At 52.0% G+C, this 17599-nt stretch overlaps 1 protein-coding gene across 11 annotated transcripts; it reads right to left on the reverse strand.

Moving 5' to 3' along the window:
* Positions 1 to 131: 131 nt before the first annotated feature.
* Etv4 (ETS variant transcription factor 4) lies at positions 132 to 15357 on the reverse strand. 11 transcript variants are annotated; one of them, NM_001108299.1, is made up of 13 exons: positions 15141 to 15357; positions 14551 to 14661; positions 14264 to 14357; positions 14010 to 14057; positions 7221 to 7274; positions 5515 to 5641; positions 4445 to 4609; positions 3972 to 4240; positions 2240 to 2314; positions 2050 to 2118; positions 1689 to 1861; positions 1325 to 1426; positions 132 to 956 (listed from the first exon to the last, which is right to left on the reverse strand). In NM_001108299.1, exons 2-13 carry the CDS (start codon positions 14608 to 14610, stop codon positions 732 to 734), a joined length of 1461 nt encoding a protein of 486 aa, NP_001101769.1. In that variant the 5' UTR covers positions 14611 to 14661; positions 15141 to 15357; the 3' UTR covers positions 132 to 731. The 11 variants fall into 11 exon arrangements, with proteins under 11 accessions (NP_001101769.1, XP_008766308.1, XP_006247431.1 ...); XM_008768086.4 differs by having other exon boundaries at positions 133 to 956; positions 4445 to 4591; positions 14264 to 14360; positions 14551 to 14701; positions 15141 to 15352; XM_006247369.5 differs by having other exon boundaries at positions 133 to 956; positions 14264 to 14360; positions 14551 to 14701; positions 15141 to 15351.
* Positions 15358 to 17599: the final 2242 nt, after the last annotated feature.

The following is a 17599-nucleotide window of genomic DNA, read 5'->3' on the forward strand; positions in this document are numbered from 1 at the left end:
ACTAGACTCCAGGATCAGGGCACCATATCATGTAAGGCCTTGCAGGGACAGACTCCAAACCCCAGTCATCTTCATGGCCATAGCTCTTCCCACCCTAGGTCCTTGCCTCACGGAAGCAAAGAGCAAACAAACAACAGGAGAAGCAGAGGCTTTATTAAGGTCTGGCAGATGAGGCGAAGGTGGAACTGGACCTGGGTAGGCCTAGGGCAGAGAGCTGTCCCTGCCTCCACCCAACACTCCCCACCCCCAGCTGCCTCCATGTGCTCCTGCCTCCCAGAGCACAGCACCAAGAACACAGGACCCCAGCCCAGGGCAGAACTTTGTCTCCCTCAGGGGCTGAGGGGGAAGACAGGGTGTTCTGAGGATCCCCTTGGCCCTGCTGCCATAATAAACACAGAAAGCCCCTTATCTGTCCCCAGAACAGAACACTGGTTCTCTGTGGAGGGCGTGGGGAACTTGGCCCCTGAGCAAGACCTAGGCCGAAGCCAAGCTGAACTGAGGGTACAGGTGAACCACAGCGAACTTCAGTTACTGCCTTTAGACTTGACCTGTCCACTGTCTTTCCCGCAGACTCTGGTTAGCAGCTGAGTCTGGCCAGGAGTATCAGATGGGATAGTGGAGCACTGACCCCAGAGACTTCTACAGGTATCAGAAAGAGGGCTTTACCAATACCAAATCAGTTGTTATGTACACTAGGCAACCCCACCATTGCAAGGGGAGGTCACTGGTGCCTAGTAAGAATATCCGCCTTTGTGGCCAAAGGGCTGAGCAGGGCCAGCAAGTTCTGGGAGGTAGGCAGGGCTCTCATCCAAGTGGGACAAAGGGACCGTGTCCTCCTCACTGACTGGCCGGTCAAACTCAGCCTTCAGAGCTGGACGATGATTATCTGGGAAGGCCAGAGAAAATAGGGCCTCTGGCTCACACACAAACTTGTACACGTAGCGTTCACCAGCCACCTGTGAAGAGAGGGTTGTCAGGCCAGACATGCATGCCCTGCCTCAGAGAATTTAGAGGGTCCTTCTCTTCTCACAAAAACGCATCAGGACCTCTTTCCCTCCCGCACTGGCTCTGCTTGAAACCCACTCCCTTCTGGTCCTTGTTCACGTCTCATCTCAACCACAGCCCACTTGGCAAAGTTCAGCCACTGAACCTTGGGTTTACATTTTCTGTTCCTGAAAGCCTGCTGAGAAACCTACTCCCTCCACACACACACACACACACACACACACACACACACACACCACTTGACTTTCTCTTGACACCTTTTCAACTCTTGGCCCTCCCTTAGCCCCTCCTCACGGCCATGCTAGGACCTCAGCCCAACCTTCTGCATGATGCCTTTCTCATAATAGTATCGCAGTGAGCGGCTCAGCTTGTCATAATTCATGGCTGGCCGGTTCTTCTGGATGCCCCAGAGCCTGGCGACCTGGGGACGAGAGACAAATATTTGGGTGGAGATGTCATCTCAAGAGGAAAAATGGGGGGGCAGGGGGCAGGGTGGAAAAACATTTGAGATTCTTGGTGCAAGGACAATCTAGGCTAGTTACTGGCACAATGCTGACTCAGGCTTGACAAGAACTGGGTCAGGCAGACTGAGGATGATGGTGGAAGGCAAGTGGCACCATTTCTCCTCTCAAGACTCCAAAACTGCCGGACGGACAGGAGGGGTGGGAACACCTAAGACCCACCTCTTCAGGTTCAATTAGTTTAAACTCCATTCCCCGGCCTGTCCAAGCAATGAAGTGAGCATTCGTTGGGTCATCCAGCAGGGCCACCAGAAACTGCCACAGTTGTAAGGCACCCCGGCGCTGGTAGGGTGGCCCCTCCCGGAAAGCTCCAACCCCTTCCTGTTTGATGTCTCCTGGGAAAGTAGAAATAGGTGTGAAGTAATATCCCATAACCGACTTCCTCCCCTCCCTTATGTGGCATCCCCAAACTCTTTCCTGAGTGTCCTGATCTCGCCCACAAACGAAATGCAATTCCTACAGGACCCAGTGTGTGGCAGGGGTGAAGAGGACCCTGACCCTCCTACAAAGTCACTTCTCTGACCTTCGAATTTCTCAGGGACAATGCAGACATCATCTGGGAATGGTCGAAGAGATTTCTCATAGCCATAACCTTGTGGAGGAAAGGTGGTAATTGCTCAGATCTGAGGGTTCGCCATTGAAGACCCCACAGAATGCAGAGACTTGTGGCTGGGGTGACTCTCCGCCCCCTAGCAAGGATCCACCTGTCTTACCCATCACTCCATCACCTGAAGAGGGTGCAGAGAAGCCCTCTGGGTGAAGATACATTGATGCACATCCAGGGACATCTGGGGGAGGGAAGAAAAGGTGATAAAAGTGGCTGAGGTGAAGCAGGGGAGGAAATCCTGCACACATTCAAGGAGTTCTTGCTGCTAGCCTGCAGTCCAGCCACCATCCTTTTCCCACCACCAAATCCCAGGGGAAGTTCAGCCAGAGGGAGCTGGAAGCTCGAGGCCCTCAGTTTGAGGGCTGAGGCAGAGGGCATGGGTGGCAGCAGCTGGGGCCAGGCAGCCTGATCACAAGACCCAGGATTCCAGGGAGCAGCTGTTTCCTGTGAGTACAGGGGGGAAGGAGGGGGCAAGAGATGAATCTCCGGGGGTTGGAAAGGGTTTGCCTAAGACTTCCTCGGAATGGGCACACGTCCGGTCAGCAGGTCAGGTTCCAAGTCTAGTACCTCTGTACCTCTGTGTGTGTGAGAGAGAGAGAGGAGTGGGGGTGGAAGTGGGGGATGCATATATTTAAAGAAGAGGCAGTGGGCACTGGGCTGTTTTTTCTCAGGTATAAGCACATTCTGTGTTCCACGCCATAGAACTGAAACCTTCCAGCTCCACCTAGGAAGCCACGCTTTGAGTCCCAACCCTTTCCCGCCCCCTCCACTCCCACCTATGAATGAGCCGCTGACACCCGACACCTCGGGGGAGGAGGCAAGAGGGAGGGTTTATTCATTCCTCCATTTTGTGAATGGAATTCTTGACTCCATTCAGGAAAAGCGGAGGGAGGAGGGGCAAGAGTTCAAGGGCAAGTAACTCGATCCCTCCGGTCTCCAGCCTTTGAAGGTCAGCAGCTTACAGCGGCTCCCATCTCCAGTGACCATCAGACTCACAGTTGCAACCAGGGTTTGAGAAAGGGAAGCACTGGTCCTGTTCTCCTCCCTGGAGTGACTAGGGGTTTGTACATAAGCCCCTGAAGCTAAAATACTGTAGGCACCAGGAAAAGAAAATTCTAAAATCCCAGCCAAGCTCTACAGCTACTGTTCTACCTACCTACCTACCTACCTACCTACCTACCTACCTACCTATCTTTCTAGAGACAAGGTCTCACTCTATACTTCAGGCTTGCCTGAAACTCATGTCACCTAGTTTAAACTCATAGCCATTCATCTGCCCTAGCCTCCTGAATGCTGGCAATCTCCGGAACAAATAACCACAGCTTTTTTTTTTTTTTTTTTTTTTTTTAAAGAGACACTAGTCCAGGCTATCCTTGATGCTAATGACCCTTCTGTCTCCACTTCCTACGTTATGCGGGTACAGCTTCCTCATCTTTTTAAATCACTGTGGAGACAAGGACTAGTGATCATCTCATTTTTATCTCCTCCAACAGCATACTCTTGTTCCAGGCACAGTACCCTGGTCTTAGGGGTTTAATTAAAACCCTTTGACTTCTGACAGAAGTAAATGCCCAATCCTTATTATTGTCAAGAGCTATAAGGGCAAAGGTCTGTGTACCTTATCATCTGAATGTTGGCTGGAAAACGATCATTCTTTAGAACAGTTTAAAAAAAAAAATGAGTGAGTGAGTTGGGTTAGGAACTAACGTATAGACTGTGAAAAGGCACAAACCTTATAGGAACCTTTGCTTAACCTCACTGCTCACTGGAGTACTTGTGACCCCATTTGGCAATCCCAGAAAACCTCCTCCGAGTCCCCCCAACTCCCGGTCTCTTACCTGAGTCGTAGGCGAAGTCTGTGCGCTCCTGTTTGATCACCACCCCCGCCCCTGGGTACCTGTGCCCACTGACCCCACCCTGGCTCGCAGCTGGCTGGCCAGCCTGTTCATACAGGGGGTCATGGTACTCCTGCTTGAAGCTCTGCTGGGGGTAGGGTGGGCAGGGCTCCGATAGTTGGTGTTGATAGGGGGCTGGGAGAGGTTCCCGGCCCCCTCCCTGAGGAGATGTGAAGGCATGGCACATGTCCACGGGCTGCTGGAAGACGGAGCTGGACGTGATGGTTGAGGAAGGAAGAAGAGAGAACCTTCCATTAGCCCCCTTGAGCCTGTCACTTGTTGACAGGGCTCTGGAGGGATAATGAGACACCATCTCCCTGGTTCTCCCAGCCAGGTCTCTACAGAGAACTAAGGAACTGAGCCCAGACTGCCTGGCGAGGCCTGGGTCCCCCGGTGCTTCAGATCCGTCTCCTTACCTGTGCTCACCAAGGTACCCGTGGCCAGGGTGGGACTGGGAAGAGCTGGAGGCTCTCAGGAGACTCTGCTGTGGTTCTGCCCTGGAAAAGGGCTGCAGGGGCGACTGTCCAGGGGCTCCGGGGGCGGGGGACTTGATGGCGATTTGTCTGGGGGAGTCATAGGCACTGGAGTTGAAGGGGAGATGGGGACAAGGGGGCAGAGAAGCTAGGTGACCGTCTTCTGTACCTTTCATACCCCAGGAAATGACTGCTGGGATTGCAGTAGAGGGGCTGGGATTTTTGGTTTGTTTGTTTGACACAGGGTTTCTCTGCACAGCCCTGGCTGTCCTGGAACTTGATCTGTAGACCAGGTTGGCCTTAAGCTCAGAGATACACTTGCCTCTGCTTTCCAAGGGCTAGGAAATCTTTTCTTTTGAAATAGGGTCTAATGTAGCCTAGGGTAGCCTCAGACTCTCCATGTGTTGCCAACAATAATCTCAAACTCCTGTTTCCACCTCAAAGCTGCTGAGATTACACGCAAGTAACCACCCTGCCAGGTTTAAGAGGTGCAGAAAATCATACCCGGGGTTTTGTGTCTGTTAGGCAAATATGCTATTGACTTAGCTCTATTTCCAGCCCCCAGGTGAATTATTTTTTTCTCTCTCCAGAAGAGTCTTGCTCTGTTAGCTCAGCTTCACCTGGAACTCTCTCTGGAGCTAAGCTTAACCTCAAACTCACAATGCCCCTGTCTCAAGCACATACCACGCGCCATACCTGTCTAAGTGAATACCTTTTCTTAATCCTGGAACCCGACCTCTCAGTCTGACAATCTCTCTCCGAAGCCCAGAGCAACTGGTTTAAGTAGGGCACGGGCTTCCAGGTAGAGACTCACTGAGTTCTTGAGGCCATCTGCCCACTGTGTGATGTCTCTTGCTAAAGCTCAGAAGGATCCTTGCTAGTGCTACAGAAGCCAAGAAACCCCGTTATCCAGCCCTCATCTCTACGGGTGCCTCAGCTCACAGTTGTCCTCTCCTACCCCAAGCCTCAAGAGAAGCCTTCACGTCCTGACATCCTCCTGGGCCGGGGCTCACCTGGAGTAAAGACACTGCTCTCCATGGTGGTAGGAGAGTGGCGGCTTCCTGCTGCAGGACAGGGCGGGGTCTGTGCGGGGACTCTGGGGTTCCTTCTTGATCCTGGTGGTGGGGCTATGGAAAGCTACTGTGGGGTAGGACAGAGCAAAGCCAGAGTGTCACACAGAAGCCAACAGTGCTTCTGACACCTCTGCTTTCTGAGTCAGTCTCCTCCCGGCTCTCATTCTTTTTTTTTTTTGGTTCTTTTTTTTTTTCGGAGCTGGGGACCGAACCCAGGGCCTTGAGCTTCCTAGGTAAGCGCTCTACCACTGAGCTAAATCCCCAGCCCCCCCGGCTCTCATTCTTGATCACTGAAGCTGAATGCTTTTGGAACATTTTGGTTACATTATGTCTAGTTTTGTACATTAGGGACCAACATGGGTTGGGTATTAACCTTGGTATTAACCAAGGGAAATATCTAAAAGTTCAACACACACCCTTAGCTGAGGAAACCCCTTCCTAAGAGTGAACATCTCAGACCCGGGGCCCCCTTTGGCTTTCCTGAGTGTCCTGGAAATTTCCAAGTGAGTGTTTTCTTATTTGGAGCTGTAAAGAGTCTTTGGTCTTCTGAGGGAGTCTGGCTGTTAGCACCCTTGCATGTCAGCAGAGGAATAGGCACATGCTCCTAATTATCTGTGAGGAGCACTGGCCTTTTCTGGGTCCTTACTGGGTTCTCCCAGTCCAGCTACCATTGTGGCTGAGCCCTGCTGTGAGTGACATCCTGGCTTCCTTCAGTTTGGTCAGATGCCCTGGAATCCACAGTCCTGGTGACCACCGTTTTCCATTCTTGTGTTCCTTTCATTTCATGGGGAATGGCATCCAAGAGCCATCAGTTAGGTGGTACCTAACAGCCAAACACCCCTTCTCAGACTTTTCCTCTTTTGGTTTTCAAGACAGGGTTTTTCTGTGTAGCCTTAGCTGTCCTAGAACTCACTCTGTAGACCAGACTGGCCTCCAAACTCAGAGATCTGCCTGACTCTGCCTCCTGAGTGCTGGGGTCAAAGGTGCCACACTTGACTTTTTTTTGAGACAAGGTATGTATCCAGACTGGCCTCAAAATTCACCCTCCAGGGTTGGGGATTTAGCTCAGTGGTAGAGGGCTTGCCTAGGAAGCGCAAGGCCCTGGGTTCGATCCCCAGCTCCGAAAAAAAAAGAACCAAAAGAAAAATTCACCCTCCAGATTACAGGTGTGGGCCACCTTACCTTACCTATCATTTTGCAACAGTGACACCTGTGACACTGGGGTCAGATTTGGGGCGATGTCCTGAGCATCATAGGATATTTTTGAAATACCACTGAACACTCCATTTGCAACCAACTCTAAACTCTCTAGAGTCATTGACAAATCTTTCCTGGAATAGCATCACCAGCGCCGAAGAAGATAACAGAACACTGCTAAGTGACCTCAAGTCCATTACTTTGGCTGCAGAGAGAAATGCAATGCAGGTTGCATGGCTAGGACCCAAAGGGGAATGTGACTTATCGCCCCCAGTCACAGTGTTGATCTCAGAATCCATATTCCAGGATGGGGAGCCCTGACCTTCAATTCACCCTGTCTTTAGGTGAGAGCAAACTGCTCTCCTATGGGTGACTGTCCCCATGACTCACTTCCTGTCATTCCCTCACCCCCCCATCCCCCACCCTTGTACCCAGCACTCACTACTCACAGTTTTCTGAATGGAAATCAGGAACAAACTGCTCATCACTGTCCGGTACCTGAGCTGCAGAGAGAGGCCAGAGGTGAGTCCAGGATGTGACCCTGCAAAGTGGCCACTCCAGGAAGACAGCACTGTTGCCACCCTGCAGATCAGCTCCAGCCCAGCAGAGGTCCAGACCCTGCCTTAGACAAAGGGTGACTGCACTCCAGCTGCGGCCCGTGAAGACCCCCTGGGAGGACTCTCAGAACTTGTGCAGATAGTCTTTGCCTAGACATTTTGTCTCAGAAGTACAAATGAGCCCGCCCTTCAAAATTTGCAAGGCTTTGTCAGGGGTGGACAGGTTTTACAAACTGTGGGATCCTGTGGCTATGGAAATCAGGTGAGGAAATTCTGAATTTGGGAAGGGACCCAGGAATCTGCGCTTCTTTCCAGGTGTTTTGGAGACACACAAGAGTTCTTGAGTTTTCGGAAGGGAATGGAGGAGAAAGGACGGCAGCAGAGAAGTAGGACGGTAAAAAAAGGACAGGAGGAAGGTACAGACACCTGCTCAACACTGCTTTGTAGCTAAGGAAAAGAAGGGCTTCCCAAGCCTGGAGGTCTGAGGATCAGGGGTGGGCATCTCTGAGCCAAAGGATACTCAAAGGACTCCTGGCTTTTGTTTACTTCTCTATCAAGGGGGAGGGTTACAGCAGAAAGAAGAACAGACACAAAGAAGGACTTCCTGATTGTCTAGGATAAAAGCAGGTCTGGAGCAGGACAATGGAGCTGGTGACCTAGGACACTGGATTGCCACTCCCTGGAGACTGGGCAACGTGGAAATGGGGAGATAAAAAAAAAAAAATCAGACTTGAGAGTGGCTGGTGAGGCGTGTGAGGTGAGATATAGGGAACGCTCTACACCCCGATCCCATGTGAGCATGCAGGCTCAGACCTTGGCCACAGGACCCTGTGTTTGCCCACTCACTTCCCCCGGGCCCAGCAGTCGGCACAGCCGCTAGAGCGATCTTCGTACAATAGAAACCAAATCACTCTGCTCCCTCACTTAAAATGTGTAATTTAAAGCTTGCTCTTGGCCTCCTCAGCTCACCTCCCTTGCCTGCCTCTCCTTACTATCATTCCTTAGCACCTTGGACTCCTTTAGCCTTCGGTCCTGCAGAGCTGGATCCTTTCTCCCCCCACCCTCTCCGCAGAGCCTCAGCTACTATGTTCCGGATCCCACAATGTAGCCCAGGCTCACCTAAAAGGCACCATCTTTCTGACTCTGCCTGGAATGCTGGTTACAGATGGGCACCTGGCCAGGCTTATCAGAGGCCTTCTCTGGCCACCCAAAGCACAACTGTCCCTTTTGCTTTCCGGTCTCAGCACGAATTTTCCTCCACCTGTGCATGTCTTAGGAATGTATATTTGCATGTCAATGTTCATCTCTTCCCTGGGAAATTAGGCTGTGAGGACACCAGCTTTGTCTTCTTCAGATGAGTCTCTAGCACCCAGAACGGGCCCTACTCAGACCAGACACTAAATGAGTGTTATTTATGAATAAACATCCAGTGAGGCCTGTACTCACGCTGGCAGGGGCTAGCTCCACAGAATGGAGCCCAAAGCAGTGAGATCCTCACCCAGGCAGCCAGTCCCTTACCCTGCAGCTCCTCTCCACACACCAGCTACCACCAGAGTTGGCACACCACCAGAAAAGCTCATCTTACCAGGAAGGATACTTGGGCTGTGGTCGAATGCTTGCTTCAAATGTCAGAGGCCCTGAGCGTTTATAGACACAGATTTATAGTTGATTTTTATGTATTTATTTATGGTGGAGGTTGAATCAAAGTCCTTTTGAACCCCACAGCCTTTGGTTTTTTGAGAGAGGGTCTTACTAGGTATCCCAGGCTGGCCTTAGATTCACCACTCTCAGGACTGGAGAGATGGCTCAGTGGTTAGTAGCACTGACTGCTCTTCCAGAGGTCCTGAGTTCAAATCCCAGCAACCACATGGTGGCTCACAACCATCTATAATGGTATTTGATGCCCTCTTCTGGTGTGTCTGAAGACAGCTACAGTGTATGCATATACAATAAATAAATAAATATGGTTGGGGATTTAGCTCAGTGGTAGAGCGCTTGCTTAGGAAGCGCAAGGCCCTGGGTTCGGTCCCCAGCTCCAAAAAAAAGAACCAAATAAATAAATAAATAAATAAATATCTAGATAGATAAATAAATAAATAAATCTTAAAAAAAAACTTCACTACTCTCCTGTCTCAGCTTCCTTGTGATCACAGGCCTATTTGACACCATGCCCTGCTTAGAGGATTGCTTACTAGACAGAGATTGAGGCAAGGGAGTTTAAGAACCAGAAGTCTCCAGTAGTTAAGACCCTACTTAGATCAACGTACTACAATTCCAAAGTGGCTAAATACATCAGTGGGCCACTAAATCCCTCAGGGGAAATATTTGTACATCCCAAGCTTTTGGAAGCCAGGCTACCATCACACAGCGGCAGTCCCCCAGATGTCCTGATTGAAGATTCACCTCACTGTTAGCCTCACTGGTTGGTTCTAAGTCCTCAAATCGGGCAAGTTGTTCTATATGCTGGAGGTGGGCCGGGCATCCACATTTGCAATAAATGTCTCTGGTGACTGGTTCATTTGAAATGCACCAAAGGGAAGGACACATTCATTTGTTCCTGCTGGGTGGCCAGGACTGTTCAAAGGTGACAGACAACCCATAGGTGGCAGGAGCAAGCAGGCTGAGTGATATTTCCCTCCCAACTACTTAGGGAAGGAGGGTCCCAAGGGCAAGGAAGGGGTGCAAAACTTGGCAGGGGTAGCTGACGCACTCTGGAGCCCCTCTTGGGGCCTCATTAACTACTGGTTTCCAGTGAGGTAATGGGCTGGGGGCATCTCCTGCTGACGCCACTGGGCAGGTGAGCCCTGTGGGTCATCTGACCTTTCCAGAACCCCAGAAGAGACCTCCCCTTAGCACACAGATTATACCCCTAAAGAGGTGATGCTACCCTCTCCCAAGAATGGGGGGTAAGCCCTACTCTGTGCTCGGCTCTCCCAACACTGGTCTTCTCCCAAAGGGATACAACAGGGCCCTTGGTCACCCAGAGATTATCGGCAAGGATAGAAATAGGAACAGAGACACAGAGCTTCGAGTTCCTGGAGAGCAGGAGAAATTTTAATTACTATGTTTGGTCTTGCGCGCATGCACCACTCTATTTGTTGGCTCGGCCGTGTTTGCCAGAGTCTGCCCCCAGCTACACTGGCACTAAAAAATGGACTGTCTGGGCGGGGACAGAGGATTAAGGCAGGTGTGTATATGTGTGTATACCTAGTGTAATTCACGTGCAGGCGTACACGTACGTGTACACACAGAGAGAGAAAGAGAGAGAGAGAGACAAGAATAAGAGAGAATAAATAGGGACTATCCCTCCAATAGGAGCCAGGGGGACCCCAAAGATGGGTTCCAGAAGAAATGAGAAGTTTATGAGCTAAGTACTGAAACAAAGCCTACCATGAGCTAGCCGCCATGTATCCCACAGAAGGGCTCTGTCATCCTCTGGGGTTGGGGACAGTCCCACGTAAGTAGCATCCTCTGGAGCTTCTGTTTTACTGTGTCACCAATGGCTGGGGCGCTCACACCCTCACCCTGCCCCCACTCTGGCAGCCTCTCTATTGGAAGGGACCAGTTCTCTATCTGTGGAGGGGACATTCCTCTCCAGGAATCTTCTGGAAGGGGAGGAGATGGAAACATGGAGGAGACAGGGAACCAGAAGAGTCTAGGGAGAGGACTGAGGATTAACCCTCCCCTTGCCAGCAGGGTCCCCAAGACCCCAGGGTGCATGCACACACTTCCACCAAGAGACCACATGCGGGCGAAAGCACCATCTGTGCTTCCCCTCTATGCACGGGGTCTCTTTTTGGACCTATAAATAGGGAGGCTAAAGGACCAAGGGAGGGCCACCCTTGGAGGACCATTTAGCTGCAGTAATTCTTGTGGAAGGGAGAGCCCAGAGCCATCCCTTAAGATTCCGATATAAGCTATATGTAAGCCAATCTCTTCCTAGAAGAATCCATTTTATCGTCATATATGGTGCAACCCCAACAATTTTACATGCAGAACAGCAATATCAAGGACCCCAAATCTATCCATAAGCCTTCTGGGAGTTCTCAGGCCCTCCCTCCCCAACTTCAACTAAGGACAAACATACAGCTCAGTCATTTTTCCTAACTACCAAAGAGACCACAGAGTCATTGTCCCTAACGGTTTTTGAGGGCTCCAGACAATCCCACAAAGCGACCCTCCATCAAATCCACAAATCTTTTTTTTTACATAACCAGCCATGTCTTTGGCTCAGTCTTCCTGAGACTGTGTTTCTCTGTGGCACCAGATCCTTTTTCCAACATCTCCACACATCACAGGCACCCTCCCCAGCTCACGGCACCCCTCTTCTACCCAGAAAATCCCAGACACTAAAGATGAATACGCTGCCTCCAAGGAGCCTCACCAACACTCACCCCAAAATCTCAGTGAGCAGCCGATAGACCGAAGCCAAATCCACTTCTCTCGGTCCGGCCTGGTCACTCCCCCCCCCGACCCCCCAATCTTCACTGCCCCACCCACACTCTAAGGATTCACTGTTTCTCTCCAAATTGAGGCTTTAGGAAGAAACCAAGCTGAGAGAGGGGAGGTTGGGCTCTGGGCCCCACTCCTCCTAATGTTCCCCACCACTGACAAATTCCCAAAGGAGCTCATCCCTCCCTGTCACCCCTTTAGACTATGGGGGGCACTGACCTGGTGGGAAGAGGCAGGAGAGGAGATTGGGGTGATGTTGGGATGGTGCAGGGGGACAGGACCCCGGCAGCTGCATCTGTCTCCGCAGAGAGAGGAGCGAGTAGCCTCAGCATCCCCCCCACCCCCCTCAGGCCTGGCCATCCATTGCCGGCTGGGAACCTGAGCTGCTCCCTCAGGAGGAAGGAGAGGGAACCAAGGAGATCCCAGCACACACACACACACACACACACACACACACACACACACACACGCCCCCCCAGCATTCCCCACCCCCATCTCCCCACCCACTGGATTTAAATGTACAGGGGCTCCCAAGGCAGCAGTATGTAACGCGCATACATGTGTGTGCGCATGCCTGTGCGCACACGCACTTGCTGTCACACTGACACACACAGACAGACACATGGACTATCACCAGACCCACCACCAAGGGGTGGGGCTTCCATGGTTGGGTGAAGAGAACATTCTCCATCCCGTGTCATTCAAAAAGACCAAATACTGCCAAAATGCCACCCTGAGCCCACAGCTCACAACTGGGGAGCTGGCCACTGTGAGGACTCTCAGCTGACGGGCAGGAAACCCAGAGAGCCAGACCAAAATCAGTAACTAGGTGGTAAGAAAGGGTTTTTTTTTTTTTTTTTTGAGAGCCCATGGAGACCCTGAGTTCTTTAGCTCCAGAACCTGAAGGGGGTAAGCCAACAAAGCTCTACATGCAACTGGGAGCCGGGCATTCAGGACATACAAGCAGAGGAAGATACATGCTACACTCATACCCTCCACCCTCATTGCTCATTTCAGAGGCTAAGCTCCATGCTAATAGTCCTTCTCTGACACCGCCGCCACCACAATAATCATAAAAATGACAAAAGCAATAAGTGTGTGTGTGTGTGTGTGTGTGTGTGTGTGTGTGTGTGTGTAGAGACAGACAGACAGTGGCCAAGACAGACCTCATCTTATTCCACAGACCGACTTAGTGGTCCTTTCCTTCTCATCCAAGCTTCTCCTGTAGAGAATCCTGCAAGAGGTGGATCTGAGCTTTTAAATTCCAAAAGAAAGGTACCCACCCACAGTGGAAGAATGAAGACCCCTTAGGAAGAGAAAAGACCTGAAGAAGGTGCTCACTTTTGGTTTCTGGGGTTTTTAGAGTATTAACACAAAGGGGGTGTTAGTGAAGATGGGGGTGCTAGTGCTTCCTGAATCTCAGGGACTGTAAGTCACCATGCCTCCTTTGACTGGCAGCCCTGCCAGCATCACCCTCAGGCTAACTAACCTCACCAAAACACAACAACTAGAATCCAACTAGGACATCTGCCCCACCCAGCCCACGCTGGGCTACTGACCCCATCCTGGCCAGGGCTCACAACCCTCCTGCATACAGGAAGGGGAGCACTGCCTGGGGGTGGAGGTATTCAGGAGGGATGGAGAGAGAACCAGTTGCCACTGGAATTATAATCAAGGCTATTTGGGGAGGCAGCCCTGAGTCTTCTTTGCCAAAGTGCCAAGAAGAGAAGTATTGAAACTTTTGTTGTTATTTTGGCTTGGTCAGTAAATTGGCCCTCAGAGTTAGGAAGAAGTGAAATGGAGAGAGAAGAAAAACCAACCAATGTTCCAGCAACTCCAGAAGATGGGTAATAAATTACTCCTGTTTTTCATTGCTGTCTTTCAATACCTCAACACCCCAACACTACACCTAGGCCAGGCGCCTCCTGCCAAACAAACTTTGCAAATGAAATTTTCAACCAGGAAAAAAAAAAAGAAAGAAAACAGGCCTGGGGCCAAGTTCCATTCAAATAAGCGAATACCCCACACAATAGTCTGATTCATCCCCAGGCCTAGTTATACAAGCCTGGCTCAGGGCGAGAAAATAAATATCAATATAAGTGTCCACACTGGGCACCAGGGAGAGAGAAATGGTTAGGGACTGGAGGGAGGGGGTGGAAAGACTCCTTGAGACAGAGAAGATTCCCCACGACCCACTTCTAATTTTAGGAAGGAAACAAAACTACTCACCTTCAGCGAGCCACGTCTCTTGGAAGTGACTGAGATCCTGGAAGAGATCTGATGGGTGAATATTGGATTGGTGAAGAGGTGGAGATAATATGGGGAGAGACCTGGCGTGCCCGGGTTACAGCCTCCCCACTGGTGATAAGGGACAGAGTAAGAATGAGTGATTTGACTTTTGGGGAAATGTGGGTCCAGGATAGGGCTCTGGGATGGATGTGTGTGGATTAAGGAGAGGGGTCGCAGTTTGTTTGGTTCTTTACCTTCTGAATCGGAAGGCGGCAGGGAACCCGGGTCCATGAGCTTCCCCTGCGGGACCATCAGCGCTTCGCCCAAGCTCCCATTTCCGGGAGATTTCTGCTGGAAGGAGGGGGGGAGAATGCCCCCGAATCACCCTGAGGAGTCTAGCTTGGGGTTGGGGGTTGGGTCCCGGGGTGGCTCAGGGGCCAGGAGGCCCTGGACCCACTGAGACCCCCCGGGAGGGGGTTGCGGGGCGAGTAGGGGCGGGGTGCGGGGCGGGGGCGGGCGTGGAGGCCGGCGCGGCGCTCACGCTGCAGAAGGTGTAGGGCACTCGCTGGTCCAAGTATCCGCCTTTCATCCTCCGCTCCATCCGGCCGCTCCCTCCGGCCACAGGGCCGGGCCCCCGCGCGGAGGCAGAGACCTGGGAGGGGGGAGGCAGTTCGCACACGGTCCCGGGAGCGCTGCGGGGGGAGGGGGCGATCGCGAGGCTTTGGATCGGACAGCGAAACTTCTCCGACTCGCTGGGACCTGCGCGGCCGAGCGCCTCCACCGCCACTCCCCTCCCGCCAAAGGAGGTCCCACCTGCTCCCTCGAGCTGGGGTCGGCGTGTCTGCTTTCTGCAGCCCTGCTCAGCCGGGACTAGGTTACATAAGACGTGTGTGTGCGTGCGTGTGTGTGTGTGTGTGTGCGCGTGTGTGAGTGTGTATATGGGAGCGCGCGCGGCGCACACCATTCGCACGCCTATAACTCGGGCGCCCCCTCCAGCCTCGAATCCCGACGCCTCCCACCCCCGCCCCGGAATGTGCGGAAGCGGGCGCCGAACAGAAAGAGTGTGGTGTGTGGGAGACGAATCGGGGAAATCACAGACACTCTCCCTTCCTTCCCCTTCCGCAGCTTCACCTGAGGTCGGGGCGTCTGTGCAGGAGCCGTGGGGGGATGCTCAGCATGCCCGGGGGATGACACAACTAAAGTGGCGGGGCTAGGCCTGAGCGAGGCGGCCTGAGCCCCGGGTCCCCAGAGCCCCGGCTTGTTTTCCGGGCGCAGCAGACAGTTGTGAGCCCCGGGGAGCAGCTGATTGGTGCATTTCCTTTGCCTTGGCCTCCGTTCTCGCTCTTCCCCCGCCCCTCCCCACCGGTTCCCTTTGTTTCATTGACTTTTGTGAATGAAACCCCAGGGCCAGGCACGCCCGCCAATCCTCAGACTCCGCTAGCGGAGCTTGAGGGCGGAGTTTCCCAGCCACGGGGGCCAATCAGAATGTAGGGGCTGGCTCCCGGCTCCATTCACTTTTTGGACTTCCATTCATAAAAAAATAAACTCCTTTCGGCCTTAGTTCATTCATAAAGAATTGAGAAAAAAAAGAGGCTTCTCCACCAGTTCCAGCTTGGGCTTTGAGTCTAAGGACCCCTGAGCTCCTCCCGCTGGCGTTAGCACACACGCCTCTGTGCATCTATAAGTACGTGGGAGTGTGAACACCTCTGTGTGCCCTGGGGGGGAAGGGGAGGCGAACGGACTTGTGCTCCCAGAGGAACCATAATAACGAGCATTTATGAAGCGCTCTGCCTCCACGTGCTAATTTCCTTCCCTAACGTGGTGCTGCGGAGCTGTTTCCATTTTACTTTACAAATGAAAATGGAAGAAAGCTAAGAAAGACACCATTGCCCCTCACCTGAGGTAACTCAGCTTGTCAATACTGCGGGACATTAGCGTTTCAAAGCCACCGCGGTCTTCTGTGCAGCCCTCGGAGACCAAGAGCTTAAGTGAATTAAGCTATGTGAAAACAAATGGATGCACAGTTGGTGCTCAGTAAATGTAAACTGGCTCGAACGGTTTTCTCAAGGGCCTGTGATCTGTGGAGACGCTTTATCTGTGACCTGCTTTATCATTCACTCGCGGTTTTGCAAACAAGAGGCTCAAGGATGTCCCTCTGGCTGCCATCTTACTCCTTACCTGAAGGCAAGCATCCGATGATAGGAAACAGAAATCTCAAGGGACTGGGTGATCAAAAGGCAGGATGGGTTTCAGTTTTGTTCAAGAAGTTGATCTTGGTGTTTTTGTCACTCGCTCATCGATTCCTTTGGTAAATAGCTGCCTTGCCAGACATGGTGCTAGGTGGCAAGCAAGTGTGAGAAAGACTACCTCCCTTGGGGTCTGGGCTGCTCTAGCTGCGGTCCCAGGGATCCACAGGCCCACCATACTGCTTTCAAAATTCATCTCTCCAACCAAACACTACAGATAAGGCAGAGGGGGCTCTGAGAAGGAAAAGGTACATGCAATCTCTTGCAGCCTGTAGGAGTCAGAGGTGGGACAAGGGCATCAACTCCCTGGCACCTAAATTGGGCTCACTCTGCTGCATCAACTCCTCCCCTTTATCTGCCAAACAGTTCTTTGAAGCTTGCTGCAGCTGCTCTCCTCTAGGGAGCCTCCCTTTCAGGAGAACCCGGGTCAGTCCTTATATTTGGCAAGGGATCTTTCATTCTCTTTCCTGTTAGAGAAATCCCTATGTAGTTACGGAGAGAGCTCTGCAGCGCCCAGAAGAGGACTCCTTTCTTGAGCCTCCCTCACACTCAAGAGAGTTGCACAAAATGCCTGTCAGGTGAACAGCTACAATAAAAAGCAAAGTAATGGAGGTTTGCAGGCACCCTGCCCAAGGAAGGAGAGGCAAGCCCAAGCAAATCCCAGCTTGGGGCAGACGAAGCCAGTTTAGGGAGGGGTTTAAGTTCCTAGGCCAAGAGAACTGGGGGAGGAAGACAGGCAGTTCTAGGAAAAGATCTCTGATGTGGTCTCCGTGAAGGTTCATGTGGGTCCCTGAGTGGGCACTGGGTGCTCCAGTTGAGGCCTGTCCAGGGCTGCCTGTCTGATTTTGAGTTCCTCCACTTCTCTGGAGAGCCCTGGCTAGTCAATATTTCCTCTCCTTTCCTCAGCTCCCCCAGCCCAGCAGAGACCAAAGAAGCCTACCTCCCTGTCTCTGGCTCAAACCTACAGACCCAGAGAGAAAACCAACTGCAACTGCAGCTGTAGCTGCCACAGTTGCCCTGGCCTGAACACTCAGATTACTGTCAGTGACATTTCCAAAGGGAACACTGGGGCCTCTTCTCCAATGGGACCCACCGTAGTTAAGCAAAGGAGGGAAGAGGTGTGGAGGTGTGGACTGGGACTCACATTGTGGGTTAAGTGACGTTGAAGGATCCAGCCTTGTGTGCATGATTTTCATCCGTTCCTGATACCCGCTATCCTCACCTCATTTTACAAGAGGTGACAACAGGGGTCTTCCAGATACACACTAACCCTGAGCCCCCTCCCTCCCCACTGATTGAGGGTACTCCAAAAAGAGTTCCTTTAAGAGCACATGAGGTCTCATG

This window comes from Rattus norvegicus, chromosome 10 (assembly GCF_036323735.1).
Source record: "Rattus norvegicus strain BN/NHsdMcwi chromosome 10, GRCr8, whole genome shotgun sequence".
NCBI classification, from domain to species: domain Eukaryota; kingdom Metazoa; phylum Chordata; class Mammalia; order Rodentia; family Muridae; genus Rattus; species Rattus norvegicus.

Bases quoted from the DNA above. Each gene is read 5' to 3' on its own strand.
- Etv4 (XM_006247369.5), bottom strand. From the start codon at position 15,187: ATGCTGAGCATCCCCCCACGGCTCCTGCACAGACGCCCCGACCTCAG. The intron at 14,702-15,140 runs GTGAAGCTGCGG...CTCCCCCCGCAG, and splicing joins CACAGACGCCCCGACCTCAG to CGCTCCCGGGACCGTGTGCG. The intron at 7,275-14,009 runs GTGAGTAGTTTT...CTCTCTCTGCAG, and splicing joins AGAGACGTGGCTCGCTGAAG to CTCAGGTACCGGACAGTGAT.